Source organism: Strix aluco, chromosome 5 (genome assembly GCF_031877795.1).
Source record: "Strix aluco isolate bStrAlu1 chromosome 5, bStrAlu1.hap1, whole genome shotgun sequence".
Lineage (NCBI taxonomy): Eukaryota > Metazoa > Chordata > Aves > Strigiformes > Strigidae > Strix > Strix aluco.
In genome coordinates, this window is record NC_133935.1 from 87247199 (window position 1) to 87268650 (window position 21452).

A 21452-nucleotide genomic window follows, 5' to 3' on the forward strand; every position below is an offset into this window, starting at 1 on the left:
CAACCCTGGTCCTTCCCACATCCCACTCCCCGGTCTCAGGAGGATGGAGAAGAACTGAGGCAGGTCCAGAGGAGGGCATGAAGGTGGATCAAAAACGTGGGACAGCAAATGGACCAAGATTTTGGCAGTAGATTTGAGACAAACAAAAGGATGTGGTTCTTCACAGAGGTCCCACAAGGATATTTAGGATGTAGAAAGTTTGAGTTCAAGGGGAGATGAGAGAAGAAAAAAAGTCCATGGAGGACTACTAAGGGTAAAAGAAACCATGTTTGGTTTAGGAAATCCCTGCATTACAAATAGCTAAAACCTGAAAAATTACTCAGGGACTGTTCTTGCATCCTTCCCAAGGTGCCTATTACTCTCCATCATCATACCTGGGTGCTTTTTTTGTTACCTTTGCTGTACTGCAGAGCTATATCCCACAGACCAGCCATTTCCAAATGTCAAACTTCACCATTTCTACACCAGCAGCATTACTACGGTCACCCTCTTAGAGCAACACAGCCATAAAGAGCCAGCAGAGAACACACCCGCTGCCAAATCAACATGAGTACTCTAGGCTCTGTCTTCCCATGTAACAGGCAAACACATCTTTATTTTCTCTTCCTGAGTAAAACCAGTGATCCATAGCCTATTTGTGAGGAAAAAGGAAATTTGGGGATACATAAACATCTCTATAAATCCGCAGTTGCAAAGGTACTATTAAGATGGGCACATCAGGATATATATTCCTCTGCTAGTGTTTCTGCAGACTTAAAAATAAGCTTTTTCTTTAGTATGATTGGTAACAAACAGTTTAGCAGAAAAAGATTTGATGATGTGTCTTCCTTTTCAGGGGAAACCTGGCTTGCCAGGCCCTGTAGGGCTAGATGGTGTTCCTGGATTGCCTGGACCAAGAGGAGAAAAGGTCAATACTCGTATCCAATGCTTGCTGAATCCATCAGCCCAAGGAGGAACTTAGAATAGCTGAGACAAAGTAATAGCAGGGTAGACAGTGCAAATAAGGTGCAGGCATGCAGGGATTTCCCCCCATTTCTCTCCACTCCCTGCTCATATGGGTTTGACTTTGTGTATGGTAGAATAGACGCTCCATCTCCGTCCAAGCCCTTGTTTTCCTCACAGTCCTCGACCCGGTGGAAGAACTTTGCACTTCCTGCTTTCAGGAGCAGTGTTTTCTCCCAAACGCAGCCCAAGCTCTTCATGCTGCCTGTCCCCTGGATAGGGCTTCTTCACTGAATCCCCCAGCCTGCTTCTAATACTCACTGAAAACACCCACAGACCCTTGCTTTTAATGCTGTCCTCCAAGTCATTGTTTGCACCTTGCCTGAAGGTTACTGGCTAGACATATGTCTTAACTGAATGGTTACAGAGCAAATTTTTCCCCTCCTACTGTGCAGGATGGCCAAGAGCAGAGCTCTGAAGCAGGTAGCTGGGTAGAACATATCATGCTCTACAGTTTTTGGAATCAGCTTTCTTGAGCACAATGCTGTGCTTACCTTGCAGGGGATGACAGGAACTGGTATTCCTGGCACTGTTGGCCCAAAGGGAGAAGAAGGAGAGCAGGTGAGTTGGCAATTTTGCTGTGAACTTTGCAGGTAAACTCCCCTTGGAGGGCCTAGTGTCTCCAAAGTCACCTCCAATACCTCTTTTTTAGGTTTTACTCAGAGGGAGCATCCTGTGGTTACAAATGGAAACGGTCAGAGAAGGGATGACATTGGGTCTTCAAGTCTGTGCTTTCACTGTTTCTTCTGTTTTTCAGGGGGTGATGGGACCTCCAGGAGCACCAGGACCAAAGGTGGGTACTGAAATTCTGAACCTGAGTCTCTGTGCCTTGTACTCAGGTGCCAAGGAAAGCATGTAGCTCTAACCATAGGCTGTGGGAATGTTGACCCCTTACTCAAAAGCATCAAAAGGGAATAATTTTACACATCAGGAGTCATTGGCCTGTGGAAGTCGTTGCTGCAGAGACCTGGAATGATAGCAAGATGCGGTACTTTAATCAAAGAATTAATGACATTTTTGTGGCCAGTGAGACTCTGCAAAACTAGTAATTCATGTTAACTGTTTTGAGAGAAGACGCACCAGGGCTTGATCCCAACTCTGATGGGATGAAGAGGGAGGAAGATGTAAGGAACAGATTGTCTCACATCTGCATTTTGGACACCTTCCTCTGAACCATCCAGGCCCAGACCCATTCCTACCTAATTAAATGCCTGAATCATTTAATGTCTAGTGCCAGGATGCCTCTCTCAGTGAAGAAAGATGAGCCCTGTGAGAGGTGATACAGCCCATCCTGAAGTTTGAGTTTTCTTTTGGAAGTGCCCATCTTCCAAGTCAAGGAAACCTTGACTTGACCAATTCTCTCACCTTGCTTAAGAGCATGGGATTGGTGGGGAGGAATGATTTTGGTGTCCTGGTGCTGCCAGAGGAAAGGGACTGGACAAATGTAGCTCCAGCCCAAATCTGGAAACTGTGCTGTGAACCCAGGGAAGATGATACATGGCAAGGAGTGGTCCGGAAGGGACTCAGGCAGGAAGATTTTCTTGCAGACTGCTGCCTATCTTCCAGCTCTCGCTACTCATGGAGATGTGGGAGTTCAACTCCAGGCCTTCTCCATGTCAGAAAATACCTGGAAAGCTGCAGGTGCAGGAGGAATCAGCTGATCTTGGCATGTACAGGGGCAATGGCTGTAGGAGGAAGGAGGCTTTTTCCTGAGCCAGGAGAAATGCCTCTCAGTTCAGATTTGAGTGGATGTTTGCCTCTTCCTGAAGCACCTGGCTCAAGCTCATGTTGAAGTTTGACACCAGAGAAAGACTCGGGAAGTCTCAATTTTCCCTGGTATGGGGAGCGCCAGGTGTGGGTTTAGGTGGTATGTAAGGCATCTCAGCATGGTCTCAGGTTGTTATGGCTCTCGGAGGAGCAACCACTTAGGATTGGGTTGTATGGCTCTCTGCATGCCCCCTTCTCCAGGTAACTCAGGATATACTCTTTGAGTTACTGGTGGTGGACAAATGGATCTGAGTCACTGATTTATTTCATGTCCGTTAAGCTCAAAAATGTCCATGTTGACCCCAAAACAAATTATTTTCATACTTCCAAGAGAGGTGGAAAATGAAGGAAAAAATAATATCCAAGGAGATGTCTCATTCAGCTCAAAATAAAGTGGTTTGCTTCCCTTTGCAGTAGTGCTTTCTTATTTCATAAAATAAAAGAGGATTTAAAATCTGTAAAGTCTTTGCAAGTGCTAACAGCCAGTTTGCTACTCATGTCTTGCTCTTTGCAAGAGCAAAGACCTCCTTGAATTGTCTGGTCCTGATCCACACAAATATAGGTCTGTAACTGGGTGTTTCATGGACTCCCCCTGAGAAAAGAGCAAAATTTGGCAAGCTGCTCACTGGTGAGGTAACTGTTGACGTTGCCCATGAGCTCAGTGAGCTCTTTCTGAGATGACATCAGGGGGTGCAGGAGGCAATCACAGCTGCTCTCTTTTGTTTAAGGTTGGGCCAGGACCACCTGGGGAAGGAGAACCAATTGAGCCAAGGGTGTGCCTCCAAATGAATCAAATCAGAACGAAGTTTTAAAAATTAAGATAGAAAAAGAATATGTAAATATAGAACCCCCTGTAACTGGGTCCTGGGATGGTATCTCACCTTGCTCCTCTTGGTTACGCTCAGCCTCTGAGCTAAGCCTAGACCCACCCCGTAACCCCAGACCTGCACATTATCTATGCTGTAAGATCTCAACTTTTCCACGAGACTGTCTCATCTTCGGCTCTCAAGGTCCTTGGGAGGAAACAGTCTGATCAAGCTCAGGATAGTCCATATGTAGTAATATATGTATATTAAATTATGTATTAGATGGTGATATAACTATATAGTAACTAAAGATTATAATATGAATGCAATTTAATATTAGGCATTATATATAAAGTATATACAGTAATATGTTTGATTATACAATAATGTTAACATATTATAGATACTATAAAGGTAATTAATATACAATATAGAAATGCATGGACCATATATATAACATATGCTATATACTGCATATGACATATATGTAAAAAACTTTATTTTTTTTCTTTTTTTTTTCCTTTTTGCTTTCCTCCTGCTTTCACAATTTCCAGTGGAGGGAACATGCTCAGCATGCTCTTCTGCATCGTGCAAGCCTCCAGGCTCATCCTGCTCTGCCAGTGGAGCCTTGTCTTAACTAAAGCATCTTCTGTTTTCCAGGGTAACAAAGGGCAAGGTGGTGTTAAAGGGGAGAAGGTGAGACTGGCCAGCACTGGAGCACAGAGTAGGATGGGAAGAAGCGCTGGCTCTGTTTTTGGGCTCAGGACACAGCAGTTGAGGTATCTGGTTGGAGATCCAGAGGGAGGGAATTTGAGGCCCCACCAAAGGCTTCTCCCAGTCTGGCCAGAAATAACTGGGCCACGTAGCTACACGCCACGTAACTGCAAAGTTCAGGAGCTCGCTGCTGCTGAAGGAGCAATCATGCATGGGGGGACCTTGCAGCAATGGTAAATCCCCGGGACAGTCTGTGGCTAGTGAGCACTGACAAACAAACCTTGAATACCCTTTGCCACTCCGTACTGAGTATTCACAGGTTGCGTTTATTGAGTTATATTTCAGGTTTGCTGTTTTTACAGCTCCCCCAGCTGCACTTGTTCTGTACATGCATCTGATTATAACCTCAAAGATCAAAAGAGACAGCAGCATTTTTTCCTAATAGCTATGGTAGTGAAAAATGGAAATAAGCTGTCGTTCTTCCTCGAGCCAGTGCGCCTTGCAGAAGCAAGGCCCTGCAAGCATTGTGGGTATGTGTACTTGTAGCTTCCAGCTCTGAGCAGCATCTTTGGTCTGGGTTAGGCAAGACACTGACCTGGTCTGGTAGCTCCCATGCATCTCATGGCTGTTTTCATGCCTTTTATTGCTTGCAAAGGACCGTCCTTGATAGCTTTACCCGGGATGAGAGCTTGCAGATCTGCACTTGGTCTCCTGGTAGATGGCAGCCAGGCATGCTAGAGATAGGCATGGGGATTTCCGTCTCTCACCCAAGAGCCCTTATAGCTGTCTGGCAGAGGTGTCTTGTAGTCAGTGAAAAATTAGGCTTAAGAGCTTCCTCCCTCCCTCCCTCTGGCTGGGAGCTTCTCACTACAACAGGGACCGAAAGTGCTGAATCTGTTTTCAGTCTGGTGGAAATTCTCTTCTGATGTCTTACAGGGACTCCCAGGACCTCCAGGGCAGAAGGGAGACCAAGTAAGTCAAACAGTACAAGAACAACATGTTTCACTAGCTCAGGTGAAGATGTCCTGACTTTCCCCAGCTTGTTCCATGTGTGCAGCTCTTGCAAGTGCAGTTGAGTGTGTTTATGGGGGGCTTACACAGAGATGAAGCCAGCAGGGATGCCCTTGAGCTTCACCACAAGCTCAACATCTCCTCTCTGTTTTGCTCTTGTGCTTCTGAGATGAATTTTGAACTGTTTTAAGGAACGGATGGGGGAGAGCGATGAGCAGAAATTTTCCATTGCCCCATATTGCTCATTTTATGTCCTCTTGCCTTGCAGGGGAACCCAGGATTTCCAGGTGCTCCAGCTATGGGGGTAACTATGAGTGGATTGCAGCCCTTCTTGTGCTATAACCATGCAGCATCACCACCAGTAGTGCCAGTAGACCAAGGACCAAGAGAGATGTGTCCCACTAAACTGCAGGAAGAACTAATGGACCTTTTCTTTGACCCTGCAGACAACTATGTCTTCTGGTTGCTTGCTCCACTTCTTGTATTCCCAGCCCTGCACTATAGTTGCCCACTGGCTCCTCAAAGGAGTTCCACTGCTGTGCAGGAAACATAAGGATAAAGCCTTCCCACCATTGAATCCCTATGCTCCAGGCCTGTCCCCCATTCAGGCTCCCCATTCCCAGTGGGGTTGTGCTGGTCCCTATGCTGCTGATGGGTCTTATTTGCCTCATTCCCATGTGGAAACCGGACTCTACAGCCTCCTCTTCATGTCCATCCAAATGCTAGGGCAGCTTTAAGGAGAAACCTTGGTGGTGGCCACCTCTGCATGCCCCACAGCATTGCTACAAGGGCCATGGGAGCAGTTGGAGGTTGCCCTAAGGACTGAAACCCACCACCAGGACAGACTGGAGGACACTTGAATGAGCAGGGTACCTTAGGATTCTTTCCTAGCAATGCTGACAGAATTGTGTTGGAGACACAAGGTAGGAAGACAGCTCTGTAGCCTCTAAACCCAACTCAAGGCTGCTCTTCAAGGTTGTAATGAGTCATTACGATTCATGGCTGCCCCAAGGTTGGTCTTTGGTGTGTTAGCAAAGGCTACAGCAGCTATCTGCCAATTACTCCTTGCGTGTAAGTGTTCAGTCCCATCCCTGGAGCTAAAACCCAGTGAAGTTGGTGGGATTCTTTCACAAGCTTCACTGGGTTTGGGATTTGAGTTGTAGCTGTTTCTGGGATTTTATGACCCAGTGCACGTGATGGGTTTCCTATCCCATAGCAAGGCTGAGATTCTCTTTCTTTGGAAAAGGTAACATGAATAGACCCTCCTTTGAAATAGAGATCTTTTTTCCCAAATAAGAGAGCATTTCTGTGATTTCTTTTTATCCTCAGGTTTTGGGACCTCCAGGCAAGAAAGGTGTCAGGGTAAGTCCATTAATTAGCACTGCTTGAAATTTAGATGAGATTTTTGCCTGCAAAAAGTGAGGGCTGGACCATGTTTCACAACCTGAATCATATCCCCCCTTGTAATTGACTGGAGAGGAGAGGCTGGAAAAGTAGCAATAGTCTTGCCCTGCTGATATTTCTTTTGCTTTTATTAACATTTTGTGCCTGTCATTCTCTTTCTAGCCCCAGTCTGTGGGGAAATTTAGGATTTCCATGCGCTAGTTTTAAAAGGCAGGGATGACTGAAGCACAGATCCAGCCCACTCACAGAAGCTACTTTCCAGCCAAGGGACACATTGACATAAAATCAAAGCACAACTGAGGCTGGAAGGGACTTCTGGAAGTCTCTAGTCCCACCTCCTGCTCAAAACAGAGCCAACTTTAAAGCTGGGTCAGGTTGCTCATGACCTTGTGTGCTGAGCATTTCCACGGATGGAGATTTCCCCACCTCTCTGGGACCCTGAGCCGGTGTTTGTCCTCCCTGTGACTGGAGGAAATTGAATTTCTCAAACCAGGGAGATGTCTGAGACAGAACTGATCCCTGACTATGTTGTCCATATTGTACAGCTGCTTTATAGCACAGTGGATATAGTTCACTTTTGCAGTGGCCTCATGGTGGAACATGGCCTGGAATATTTTAATTTTTTAATTCTTGATAGCTTGTTGCCAATCTTCAGAGAAATAAAAGATCTCCCTTATCCATGTAAAGAGTATTTACTGCAGGAGTAAGTCCTCCTGGATTTTTGACAGCTGACGTTCATGAAATACCCTACAGTGCTTCATGCCTCCCTCACCCCTTAGAGACAGTGAGTTTTGTCCTTTTTTCTGGACTTGGATGTTGGAGCCACCCCCCTTCATTGGTCTATTGTTTAGACTGCTTAGCACTGTTAGCAAAAATGTCTCCTTTTAGGTTGGCTACATTTAGGTAATGGCCTGAGACATGAATTTTATCCTGCTTATACTATAAATGCACACATGATGCTTTACAGTATACAAGTTGCATGGCTGGAGAGGGTGAAACTACTGTGATGGGGTTTGTGTGGTAGAAGACCAAGTACCACAGAGAAGGCTTCAGTGTAGACCCAAAGATGGGTGGATGAGCGAATTTGGCAAGGGAATGGTTTTCAGAGTGTATTAGGAGTGCAAAATGCAGCCACATGAACAGGGTTTGTCTTCCTGCATGATATTATCAGCCTTGGGAATGTCTTTATTCACAGGGAGATATTGGGCCAACAGGGGCCCTGGGACCACAAGGAAACAAAGGAATACAAGGAGACAAAGGAGAGAAGGTAATGCACTTGCTTTTCTTGGCACATCCTTTAAGGGTAGAAAGTTTTATTTTGTTTGTGTCCACAAAGGAAGCTCTGAGGCAGATCAAATTCCTTCCTGAGTCAGTGAGAGATGCAGAGTTACTGATGCTCAGCTCACACAGCTTCCCATGGTTGATGAAAATGCTTAGGGTCTGCTCTTTTTTTGCTAGCTTCAGATGTGGAGATTGATGTCGTGAGCTTGGAAGCTGCTCTGGCAAGACACTGTATCTCCCTCTGCATCTTGCTTGGCACAAACACAGCATTTGGCAACTAACTCCCAGCAGTTATAACAAGGATGGGAAGCAGGTTGATCCTCGAGGGGGCTGCAAAGTGGTGGTGGAATGGAGACTGCTAACAGCATGGCACAGGACATGTTCCCAAGAGTGAGATAATGAGTGGAGCAGGGTCATTGCATCACAGTTTGTGCATCGTGATGGAAGAATTGCAGCCAAGATCTGCAAGATTGGGCTGGAGAAACTGAGGCATGTACTGGCTTCTCCAAATAGCCCTCTAGTGAAAGTTGGGTCTCCATGACAGCATCTTTCAGAGTTGGCAACGAATGTGGTTAGGAGGGACGTGACGAAATGGAGAGGGAATCTGGGAGGTGGGACTGGCACAGGGTTTGGCCCTAACTGTCTCTGTTGTACGTAGAAGTGTTGAGAGGAAAAGCTCCTTAAGCTTTACGCTGAGGCACACATCATCATTGATTTTTGCAGGGAAGTCCAGGTTTTGGCATTCCTGGTCAGCCTGGGCTGAAGGGAGATCCAGGCGACAGGGTGAGTGGGGCAGCGTGATGGATGTGGAAAGGGGAGGCCTAAGGAGGCAAATCAGGAGGTTCAGAGACAAAATCTGTCACCTCCATGCATGTGAGTTTGCTGGTCTTCACCTACAAAACCTGTCACCAGCAAATTAATACTGGGATGGTGACAAGGAGTTGGGATGTTACCCTGTGGTTGGTGATCCCATCGTGGTCTTGTGTGATGGGGTAGTTCACACCTGACTGTGGAAGACAGTGTTAAGGGGGGGCTTCTCCAAAGTGCAGAGAGAGGGTTGCTCGTGAGTCTGGAAGAAAACACAGGTGGTCAATGCTCAGCTGGTAATTCTGTGAACAGCAAAGCCAAGGAAGCCCCATTTCCAATGGCTTTGTGTACTGAAGGTGAACTTGGCCGTTATCTTCCTGACTTTTGTGTCTAAGAAGGTGCAAGCTTCTGGTGGCTCCCACGTGAGTTCACTGATGTCTAGTAAGGGTTGGGTTAATACCTCAGTGTTCCCTCTTACGAGGATATTAATAGTCTCTTTCATTTTAAACCAGAAAAAAGCTTGCAAAATCTAACATCTTTGAGGTCCCCACCCCTCTATCAAAGCTAGTCATCAAAGTATTAATGGTTTCACAGTGGGGAAGACATGTATCTAGACAGCGTGTGCTTACAGCAGTCCCTCTTCTCTTAGGACACAATCTCTTTTTCCCTCCTTTGCATTTTACTAGTTTCCACTGCTAATACCTGCAGTCAAAGAGCAGCTTTGCAGCATTGAGTGTGATGTTTACCCCTTTTAGATACAACAGAGGACCCTCACCTGAGATTGTTCTACTTGTATCGTTCTTGTTGTGTGACTAACGGTCTGTATTTCTGCAGGGAAATGTAGGTTTGTCTGGCAAACCAGGTCAGAAGGTGAGTCTCTGCAGTGATTGCAACACATAAACTGTTGTCTCATGACTGATGCCTGTGTCACCCAAAGCAACCTGAGTCAGTGGGATTTTATCTTTGCCATGGGGCTAGTGTCAAGACATAGGGAGTGTTCAAAAGCTGAAAGATCTGAGCAAACCCTGCTTTGCTGGAGTGTCTGTATGACATGCAGAGCCCTGCATAGAGAAACAATTAAAAGATGCAACATATGAGGCCTTAAAGAATTCTGCAAATCCCAGCCTGTAGGATTTCTCCTAGCAAGGATTCAAAACTGGTCAAGAGAGGTCTGGAAAACATCCCAAATGTGGCGTTTGTTCAGCGAATCTGTCTTGCTGTGTACATTTCTCAAACAGCGTTTCTCCCCAGGCTATGGATTTGGGAAATGATACAGCATGATACATAGCCCAGCAAGCAGAATATTTAGGCTGGATCAGCTTCATGGCCATGGAGAAATTGGATGTCAAAAGAGATAAATGAGATGCATCCAAGACAGGCTGTGTTAACAAGATGTGTTAATGCAGTTGCAAAGTGGAGAAGGCAGCAAGAGGTATTTTGGGGTTGGGACAAAGCATGGGGAGGTGGTTGAGTAATGAGGAAGATTTCTGTTGTACAAACTTCAAACAGCAGATGCATAGGTACCCATCCATGACAGCTCAACTGATTTTACATGGGAGTAGCAGTTAAAACATGGAGGGAGAAATGACCCTGTTTACATCACTCTCTCAAGACTGGACCCATCTCCTGGGTCTCCACTAATGGGCCACCTTGTTTGAGCTGCAAAGCTTCCTGGTAGTGGAGAACCTCAGAAGAGTCTGTCCTGCAGCGCTGGCCAAGGCCACTCATGGGATGTAGATGGACCGCATTAGACATGGATGCTGTTCAGCCTATCCCACTAAGGAAACACCATGAGCACAGTCCTTCCTAGCACAGGGTAGATGCTCTGAGCCCAAGCTTCAGCCAGCAGTGTGGAAGCAATTGCACAGCCATGGGGCCTGGCACGCTGTCTGAATCCACCCCGCAATGTCTAAAATGTGAGGATTATGAAATGCAGAAGAGGAATGTAACAACAGTCTTGTTTTCTTTAGGGAGATATAGGTCTGAAGGGAGAGAAAGGTGAACCAGGATTACCTGGGAAACCAGGCGAGACCGGACTAAGAGGTAAAGATGTAAGTAGAAGCTAACAGTCCAGTCAGATGGTCATGGTGAACCCCTTGGTATGCCACCCTGTACCAAACTAACAACCCCGGGTTATGGCCTTGAAATAACAAGTAGGAACAAGTGACAAGATGGTACCAGTCAGAAACATGCATGTTCTACAAGCCTGGTTGGGGAAGAGACCAGTCTCAGCACAACAATGGTCAACAAACGAGACCGGACAAACTACCTCTAATTAGGCTCATCAAGGGATATAACTTCTCATTTGCTCTGTCCACTCTTTCATTGCAAGTGAGGAGGTAGATCCTTTGCAGATTGTCATTAGGATGTGCTTTAAGCTGTGTTTAGGGGCTGAGTCTCTTTACCCTTGGTCTGGGAGGAACAAGTGTGTGGCACCATGGTATTTGTGTTACACTGCCTGGATGCAACATTTCTTACGTGTTATTCAACATCATGGTTTTTTGTCATTGAGTCGTGTCTGTCTGATGTGAGGGGAACTAGCACAATGTGCAGCCACAACAGCCCTGAAGGGCTTGCTTTTGGTTTTAGGGCATAATAGTTCCCTCTTATGATCAAACAAGGTGGCCCCTTAAAAGCATCATAACTGGCTTCTGGAAAGCCTCTCCTAACCACAGTCAGTGAAGACTTTTCTTCAGTTCAAAGGGCTGATTTGATCCCTGAATACCAAGTGGGATAGGATCACCAAGGGAAGTCTTGAGAAAAAAGAAGCAGCTGTGTTTCTGATCCTGAGGCACTGCTGCCCAACACTTCAGAGTCACTGGTGATGCCCAACACCCCTGACTTCAGAGTCACTGGTGATTTCAGAAAACAGCTCTTAACCTGAGTAGGAAATCAAGGTAAAAAACTTGGTCAAAGGTGGAAATGTAACCTAGCACTTTTGCATTGTGTTGTAGGGAGAACCAGGGAAGAAAGGCACCTCTGGGACCAAGGTAATCAGTGGGGAGCCCACACCTTCCAGAGTTACATATCTACCAAACACAGCAGGCTCACCCACAGCTGGAGCTCTGGGTACAGCGGTGTAGGAGAAGGGCTGCACTGAGTTAGAGTCAAGGTCTATCCATCCCACCATCTCATCTCCAAGAGTGACCAACTTCCTTGGAGGTCCTGGGAACAATGCAAAAGTAGGATGTCCTGTGTGACAGGTGATGTCTTATGGGTTTGATAGATCTTGGTAGATTTTTCTGCTACGAATTTAGTCACCCCACATAAACCTTTAACACCCTCAAACCCCCTGGGCAAAGCATTGCACAGGTTGGTTAAGCAGCCGCTGAAGAAACACCCCCTTTGATTGGTTTTGAAGCTGACCCCTGCTCTTTTTATTTCTTGTTGACTTGTCCTTAGGTTAGATGAGACTACAAAGAATCATATTTATCTTGCCCTTGGTTTTTCTTTCTCTTATTTTAGCTTTGGTTTCATCTTCCAAAGCTAAAGGCTGAAAAAGAAAGGACAAAAAAGAACTAAACTGTGGGGTTTTGGGAGATTGTTTTATATGCTCTGTAGAAGATGCAGAGAACAGATTGCCACAAATAATAGCAGGGTTTGGTGGAAATAACATAATTTTCCTCCTAAATATGAGTATTGTACTGTCACCCTACTTCTTCTGCCCTATTTATTTCATTTATGAGACTGTTCTAAAACACTACCACTAGTTTAAGACATCTCAGTTGACCACAAGACTGCCTTTCTACTGGCTTTCCAAGCATTACATAGTGCCAAAGAGGAGATCTTACCAGCTTTAGAGCCACTGGAATGGTAGGTGGATTTGGTTCTCCTTTAAACTGGTTCCTCCAGGTGTAAGTGCAGTATAATTATCATCGATGAAGGTTCAACCTGATGGAAGCAAGCTTTTAAAAGCTCTTACTCCTCTCTTTTAGGGAGAAGCTGGTGTCCCCGGAGAACCAGGAGAGAGAGGAATCAGGGTAACAATTTCCATTATTATAATTTTCTGCCCAGGTGAGTGGTGGGGCATCAGGGGAGGCTGCTCTGCTGCTGCCCAAGCACCCCTGGTCTGGGCAGGAGGAGAGGACTTCCTTCTCTATCCTAACAAGACTCCCCACTTAGAAATGTCCATGTGCAAATATTTCTTTCCTGGGTGAAAAATCATAGGGGGTGTAGCTTTTTTTTGTTGTTTGCTTTTCTTTTTTGAGCTGCTGGACGTGCTCTATTTCTGATTGCTTCTCCAAATCATTTCTTGCAGGGGCCGCCTGGACTCCCAGGACGGCCTGGAGAGCAGGGGATAAAAGGCGATACAGGACAACCTGGGAAGGATGTAAGGCAATCCCTAAAGGAGCAGTTGAGAGAGGGAGGACTTGGGATAGTACAGTGCCAATCAAAGAAACAACCATATTTTTTTTCTGCCTTACATCCTGTGAGGCATAGAAAGCTCCCTTTCTCCTGGGGAGGGGTGTCTCCTCTTCAAAGGGAGGATTAGGGCTGTTTCTCCCGTCTTGTTTGACTAGCTAGAGCACAGGATTAGCAGGAATGTGCACTGGGGTGTTCTGAGTGTGTAAAACTTCCCAGCCCCACACAGCTGGAAACAAAATGCTTGATGCTGTCTCAATCTGGTGAGGAAGGAAGGCTCTGTCTGAGCTCCCTCTAATAGCTTTGGAAAACACTAAAACCAGCTACATTGTCAGAGGTCTCAAAGACATGGTGTTTCTACAAACTTTGTGAAACTGAGCAGCTGACTTGAGGAAAGTCCCTAATGAGCCTACCCACTGAGGAAGGGGCTAATCATCTCACCCCTTATTAAATATTACAGAACTCCTCCACAGGAGAGATGTTGAAATCCAGATTTCATTAGCTCAGCTGCTTAAAGACGGGCTTGTTAGTCCATTGGATGCTGAGCTGGCAAGAGAGTAGAGACTGCTGAGACCCCTTACCACACCTTGTTCTCATCCTACCTTTCTCTCCACCTCCTAGGGAATCACTGGAGAAAAGGGAGACAAGGGCGAATCTGTAGGTTTGCACATTCCCATTTCTAACCTTGCATGAGAGAGAGTCTGTTTGGGGGGCTAAAAAGTTCTCACTATTTTTTGGGGGGGTGGGGCTATGGGGGTGTTGTATCTTCATAGGGTGAGCCTGGGCTGCCTGGGACTCCTGGAAGCATTGTGAGTAACACCTACTTCTGTTGATTTACACAATGGTTCAGGGAAGGGATATATTGAGATTTATCATGAATCCTGGATACCATGGAGGACACATTGCCAGAACTTATTGCTTTTAACAGTGCATGTTGTAGAGTGGATTTCCCTCCTAGCCTTATCAAAGGTGCAAAACAATGAAGCTAGCTCCTCTACCAGTAAACACATGAATCCCACCCCAAATGGTTTGTTATTGATGCTGCAAGAAGACTGTGACACAGAAGAGACCAAAAGATAGCTGTGAACCCACCTGATACCTTTATTCACTACCTGTTGTGTAATCAAGGCATATGGGCTCCTTCTATAGTCAAGACAGAGACGGATGCCTTCCAGGAAGGGTGCTTAGGCAGATGGGATGACTCATGCTCAGGACTCTCCTGTGCCTTTGCATGGAGTTTTCCTTGGGATGAAAGGCCTAACATCAAGTTGGGTCAGATGAAGAGTGAGCAACTCAACCCAGTCTCAATAAAAATAAGGCCAGAAAAGATTTTGAGAGGTTATCTAGGTGATCAGGAAGGTGTTTCAGTACATGAATGTGCAAGGAGGCATTTTTTCACCCTGTTGTGTTTCAATGGAAGCAAAGCCACCCCAGTGCAGCCTCTGCCCTAAAACCAGGAGCCACAGCATCTCAGGAGAGCTGGGCAAGCTTTATCTTCCATACCCAGGGATGAGGTATTAGTAGGAGCTAAGTAAGAGGCTTCTTCAGACTGGGAAAAATGGTACCAACCACCTTGAGCAGTATCACTGCTGTACAAAACAGTGATTTCCAGTGACTTCAGAGCTCAGGACAAGCCAAGAGCAAGGAGTCAGTGCCTTCTGGTGATGCCTCTCTCCATATATTGCAGCTCTCCACCCACAACTGTACCAAAATGCTGTTTGAAACCACCCCATTTTGTGATCCCAGCCGCATTTTCAGTTTTTGTTATCTACTGGGATTCCTGTTCACTTGTCTCTTGTGTATTCTGCACTACTTGAACTCCGAACTCCAGTCTGTTTGGGTGTGGGACACAGGGATGCCAAGCACCCCCTGTTCCCTTTAAACTAGGAGGAGCCTTATTGTTCCAGAGTATGGCAAGATCATCCTCTGCTAATACATAACCATCTCAGTCCATCACTCAACCAGGTCCTCCTAGGGTTCAGAAGGCTTGTTCTCACTCATGCAGTTACTCAACCAGCTACTCAAATATCCCATTAAACGCCCATGGCAGAGAGGGACCAACACAATGTCCTGAGCAGCGGGGAAGTGGGACTTTACTGGAAATGTAGGTACTAACAGCAACATCGCAACCACCCTGAATCTCTGAGAGAGCAAAGATGCTGCACCAGCTCCCTGTTGGCTTGAGTCCAAACATAGCAGGTTCAGGTTTCTGGCTGATTTGGGAGAAAGCATCTGGCGCTCTGCCCATGAACGAGGGCTAATGGGGATAAAAGACACATGGAGGTGAGAGCTTGTATTGAAGACCTCATCCTTCGAAACTTTGTGAGCAAGGTTTTTTTCATTTTTTTTTTGCAGATATCTTCTCTGGAGAACATCATCACCCTGAAAGGTGACAAGGTAAGATCTCCTTGCTGAAGAAGATGTGTATTGAAGCTGAATATGTGATTATTTTGCACATGCTGTGTATTTTGTAGCTTCATTACTTTTATAAGTCAAAGTCTGCCAACCTAGCCCAAAACTCCCAAATTCCTTAAGCAAATTCTGCTGTTCCCACCTCCAACTACAAAGGTCCTCCAAACACAGTGCATCATTGGCTGCTTTGCTGACAGGGAATAAGATGACTTGGATGCTGGAATAACTCTGATAGTTTGTCCAGACCAATGAGCCTATTGCTATTACAGAAGCTCTTTGTTATAGCAACAGCTCTGATTGTGGGTAGGTTTGGAAGAGCTTTTATTTAGTGCCAGCACTTGGATTGCAGTAGCATGGATCCAGCACAGATGGCAATTCCAGTGATAGGAAATGGCAGAGACAGATTCACTGTTTTTTTTCAGCCCTGTAAGAAAGATCACTGAAAATATTACTGAAGCCCCTCATGACTTCAGGCCAATCTGCCTGAATCCTATCTGGGGGATGCCCTGTGGGAATTAAGAATTGGTGGTTAGCAAAAATGTAAACTGACCTTTAGGTTAGAAGAATGACTGTAGATAAATGAGGCAACACTACAGAACACCACGTTGCGAGCCCGAGAAGCAGCAGGTTGGAACACCACCTGCTGAGCGCGTGGTGAGCACATGATCAGTAAACAGACAAAATCTGAAGGTCAGTAGGATGTAGAAGTGGAAAATGAAACTATGTAAACATTTGGTAATAAATTGGGAGCTTGCATACAGTGTGGCAGCATTTGCTCTTGGCTATGCTCCCCGTTCAACGAACTTGAGTGAGTTGGTCATGATTCAGCATGTTGCCCTGATCCCGGCTGATCCGAGACCAGTAATGCCCAAGTAGTGATCAATATCAGAGCAGCTCCTTACCTGCTCCCACCCCTCTTACAATGGTCTGTTTAGCAAAACAAACGCCAAAGAAATGCAGCTTTGGCTGCATGCAAACCACAGTGCCACATGCAGCACCAGATCCAACCCAGCGCAGGAACAGAGGTGGAGTCATGGAGTAATTTGAGTAATCAAAGAGCCCAGTAAGATGAAAAATGTATTTAGTTGCCTTCTCTCCCTCCTTCACTTTAACAAGGTTTGTGAGCTGGCTGTTTATTTTGTGAACCTTGCAGCTCGAGACAGGGAAGGACACGAGGCAGATGTGGAGGAGGCAGACCAGCCGCAGCATCGATTTCTACTACATTTTGCTGTGCTGGGAGAAAAGGCTCATTCAGAGGGGTGCAGAGTGTATATCTAGATGGGTTCTTTGCAGGCAGCCCTGGTCTGGCCCTGCCAGTTCTCTGATTTACCTGCAGGACTCGTGTGTCCTGAGTCACAGGCAAAGCAGATGACTGTGGGAGAACAAGAGCTGCAAGCAATTGCACTGTGGGTCTGTCATCTCCCCAAACCCCACTTAAAGCATCCAGTCCCAGGCTTTACTAAAGAAATGGTGTTGCTTCATCAGCCAAGCTGTGATGGCAGGGAAATAGAGGCAAAGTTTTGATTGCAAGGAGATGTAATATCGTTATTAGTCCACGTGGGGGAAAAAGGAAACACGGTAAAGGTCTCAGGGACATGAGCCCTTCTTTAGTTCTGAAGCAGAAGCAGCATGTTTCAAGTGAAGAGCAGAGTTGCTACAAGTTTAACTTAATTGTGTGAATCGGTGAGATAGGTACAAGGAAAGGCTGGTTAGTCCATCTGGAAAAGATGACGTTAGTCTGGGTCCAGCATGGGCCAGCGCATGAGAAATACCACAATGCATGATGAAACCATCATTTCCACTGGGAATTTTAGAGGGGACAAAGAACTTACATGTTTCTGCTGGCTTACAGGGGGATCGCGGGAAGGATGGCTTGAAAGGCGAAAGGGGTCCTCCAGGCCCAAAGGTATGTCCTGAATGCATGGAGGCATCTTTGTGTTGATGCCATTGTGTTGGGCTGGCCAGAGGGTAAGAGCACCCATCTCAGATCTCTTCTGACCCCCTAAAAGGTTGGGTTTTTAAAGCAGAGTTTCTGAGATGGTCTCATAAACTTGTGGTCACAATGATGCTGTAGTTCTACAACTCAATTAAACAGATACACAACATTTAGGTAGAAAGATATTGTTCAGGAGTTGGATGGGATAAATTTCTAGAATGTTCAGTGTTATGTCCCTACTTTCCTCCACACTGCAAGTTGACGAGCACATCAGAAAGGGATGGAAGGAGAAATGGCTTCTGATACCACACGCATCCAGAGATCTTTAGAAGTGGGACCAATTCTTTCAACTAATGGAGATGAAAATGCTGCAGAAGGCAGCATCAACGGGTAGATCTCCTGACTGGCATGAGATCTGGGTCTTTTCAAAGGCAAGGACTTATCCAGGTAACATGCATGGGCTGTGCCTCAGACGTACCCAGTTCGGCCAGTGCACCCCCACATTGTGGCTCCTTCACCCCAGCACATCTTACCATGAAGATGCAGCGCTGTTGAGGCCTTCCTGGTGCCCTTCATTCCACCGGAATCTGTCGATACAGAAACCAGATTTCAGTGAAATGAAGCCCATCAGAGAGGCAGGTCAGTCCCCGCCTCAGCAGATGTTCCTCGGCTCAGCACTGGACCTCCCAAGCTGTTGCAGTTCATCTGTAGTTTCATCTGTGGTGGTGGCCCAGGATCACTCACCTGGAGAGTGTCACTGTTCTGGGCAAGGAGAGATGGACAGCCCACCTATGCAACTTGATGTTGGGAGTCCAACCCATTGGAGATACTTATCCCAGACTGCATGTGGTAGTAGGGAGGGCCACCAGCACCATGGCCACGTCCAGAAGGGACCACCAACCATGGGGGCACCTTGGCCATCCTCCTCCTTGCTGCTACCTCTGCACAGCTGCCACAGCAGTGACAGCATTGGTGGCATTGAGGGGCCTCAAAAACCTTTGCTTTTTGACACATTGTGCATGGCCAAGAAATGGAGAAGGGGATGGTGCAAAGCTCTGATCCAAGCCTCACTTTGATGATGGTCTGGTCCAGGCCTGCCCTATGAAATGCAGCCAGCAGCTGTGTCCAATGGAGGAGTGAAGGAGCCCATTGAGGAGGGTGGGATTTAAACCCCCTCTCTGAGCCAACGGGGATTTGTCTGGAGTCACAGCGCGAGCTGATAGCAGAGTAAGGGCTAGATATGTGGCTCTTGCCTCTCCTCAGAGCTCCTCTTCTTGTTGCTCATTGGGATAATGACTTAATTAATGAGTTGTTCTTGTTCATTTGAAGGGAGAACCTGGTCCACCAGGCAAAGGAGTGGAAATGAAGGTAAATAAAATAAAAATTATAGAGCGTATTAATGTTGGAAACACCTCCCTCTCTGTCTGGGGTTGGGATGGCAGAGGGGACCCAGTGTGTGTCCCCAGGCTTAGCCATCAACCACCCGCAGGACCAGCTTCCTGGGCTGGAGGAAAGACAAGGAGAAGTTCTGACCGTTCTTTCCTCTTGCAGGATCTGGAGAGGCTTTTTGAAGCAAATGGTATCAAGGTAGGTAATGCTTTGACCTTCCTTCTGACAAGGGGATTGTAATTAAGCTTTTCCATCTGGCCTTCTGGAGACAATGTGCACTCCCCCAGGTCCAGCACTGGCACTCACAAAAAGGCAGGACTGTTACATTTCCTTTTACAGCTTACCATATATATTTAAATACTTCCTGGACAGCTTTTCTGCTGCTATGTTATGGGGTGGATGGTGGCTTTGAGGCCCATATAACATTGAGACGTGGCAAATACCCATTCAGAGCTTGGTGCTACCACCTGGATTGGCTTGTACTTCAGCACTGGGTCTGCACAGCCATCAAGAGGAGACCCCCACAGTCCTCTGGGGCTCTTTGTCCTGTTTAGTGCAAAGTCCAGTTTGGGTTGTTCCTTAGCTCGTGACACAAATAATAGTGAATAATCACTCTGCAAGACAGCAGTGCTAGACTGGTGACCTCCCTCTCCACTCTCAAGGTGGCCATCAAGCTCAGGAAGTGTCATGAGGCTCAGCTTTTAGTATCTACCAGGCAGGTACTTATAGTTGTGCTCATTACCTTCAGCTCCTTTCTGTAAATTCTGGAGGTGTGACTGAGGGAGGTGAGGGACTGACTGATCTGGGCAAATGTAGCAGTTTTATTTAGGATGAGGAGAGCCACCACATAAGCACCATTGATCGACTCATAGATGCCCAAAACATAGCCACCTGTGTTTAAATCATCCATGGTCTGTCGGGGCACATCGCTTCACAAGGTGCCGTGTGAGCTCCACTGGAAATGCATCAGTCATTGTTTTGGGGTAGCTGCACTTGCACTGTCATGTGTCAGGAACAGGAGGGTGGCACTGGGCTACTGCCTTAATGGTCTCCACTGGTTGCAGCTGGCACTGCTGAAGGACCTCTCCAACGCACTCCTGCAGGATGGGCTGGACGGACTGGTGCGGCAGTTGGGTGGCTCCAGGACAAGCAAGACCTCCAGGAGAAAGCAGGCAACTCTGCATGCCACCAAGCACAGCGTGAGTATTGTCATCTATCATCCTCAGGGGACAGACAGACCTCAAAGGAAATGCAAGAGACAGAAATGAATCACTGAAGGCTTCAGGGTCAAGCAGGTTACAGTGACTTGCAGCCACTATAAGAAACGGTTAAGCTGGAAGCAGCTAATGGCTTGCACGAGGATCTTGGATCTTCGGGTTAAACTGATGGGATTGCAAAGCATTCTTTTTTCAGTAGAAATAAAGGAATCAGCCAACCCTTGTTGTTGATGGAGGTAGCTAGAAGCCATCCTCCAAAGTCGTCAGCCTCCTTATGCCCTTTGAGGGTTGTGGATTGTTGGAGTGGTGGGTGTGAAAGGGGAGCAAAGTAGCTGGAAGCACAAGAAGCGATCACAAGGGCAGCCTCAAAAGCAAGAGGGGTCCCAGGGAGGTAGGACTAGCTTGGAAGGAAGGCTTGGAGGTGGCTAGCAGGGAATTGCTGACTACTTGCTCCATCCTGGTTCGGAAAAGCTACCAGGTGGGACAGAGCATGCTGGAGGCATGGGGCAGTGGGTAGAAATAACCCATTGGGTTCCGGCTCATCACATGTGTGGATCCTGGGAGCTCAGGTTTGTCATGACCACACCAACCCACTTTTTTTGATACTGCAGGATTCACTGGTGTTTGATACTTCTCATGATGGGCTGGCCAGCACTGAGGTGACAGAAGAAGCACAGAGCCTGGAGGTGGAGGCTCAGTTTAGGGTGCCGGTGTCTGGAGGACTCCCTAAGGTGAAAATAAACAGCAGAGCAGAAGAAGTGTATTTACTAGATCTACACTCCTGTCCATCTGGTCTGCTGCAGCAATAATATTAACAGATTGCACATCAAATGTGTACCAGCTGCCTGTGAGCTCCCAGTCCATGCTCCAGTGATGCCTTCTGCTGATCCTCATCCTCCCTTCCTTTCCACCCAACCACAACTCATTCTTGTCTTCTAAGCAAAAAACCAACACCTGTTGGGCTGATTTCAAGCCACATCAGTTCTGGTTATCTGTTGAACTTGCTCTGCAACTTCTCCTCACTTGAAGGCTGTAATCTAGGTGCTTCTCTCCTGCCCTGTCAGGGGTGGATCCAGTCCTGCTGTCAAATTGGATTGAGATTGCCCAGGAGAGGAGTTCCTGCCATGCTTCCACAGCCCTCGTTTGCTTGAGTAACCAGGCTAATTGCTAGAGAGAATCTAGTCACCTGCATCCTTTGCAATTGCAAGTAACAGACAGTTTGTGTTTATGGGAATTAGGAATTTATTAACAATGTTAAGGCTTAATCTCCATGCTGAACCAAATTCCAATGTGGTACAGCACACCTCCAGGAATAACATCAGAGGGCTGTATCCAGGTCAGCTC

At 46.6% G+C, this 21452-nt stretch overlaps 1 protein-coding gene across 1 annotated transcript in view; it reads left to right on the forward strand.

Moving 5' to 3' along the window:
- The window catches only part of LOC141923865 (uncharacterized), a 104230-nt gene that overhangs the window by 34377 nt on the left and 48401 nt on the right, over nt 1-21452 (forward strand). Inside the window, exons 34-53 of the mRNA XM_074825507.1 lie at nt 836-907; nt 1504-1563; nt 1760-1795; nt 5226-5261; nt 6630-6662; nt 7900-7971; nt 8709-8768; nt 9627-9662; nt 10763-10843; nt 11747-11782; nt 12728-12772; nt 13051-13122; nt 13776-13811; nt 13928-13963; nt 15510-15551; nt 17419-17472; nt 18832-18870; nt 19054-19089; nt 19956-20090; nt 20720-20839. Coding sequence (XP_074681608.1) covers nt 836-907; nt 1504-1563; nt 1760-1795; nt 5226-5261; nt 6630-6662; nt 7900-7971; nt 8709-8768; nt 9627-9662; nt 10763-10843; nt 11747-11782; nt 12728-12772; nt 13051-13122; nt 13776-13811; nt 13928-13963; nt 15510-15551; nt 17419-17472; nt 18832-18870; nt 19054-19089; nt 19956-20090; nt 20720-20839 — 1137 coding nt within the window. The remainder of the gene's footprint in view (nt 1-835; nt 908-1503; nt 1564-1759; nt 1796-5225; nt 5262-6629; nt 6663-7899; nt 7972-8708; nt 8769-9626; nt 9663-10762; nt 10844-11746; nt 11783-12727; nt 12773-13050; nt 13123-13775; nt 13812-13927; nt 13964-15509; nt 15552-17418; nt 17473-18831; nt 18871-19053; nt 19090-19955; nt 20091-20719; nt 20840-21452) is intronic.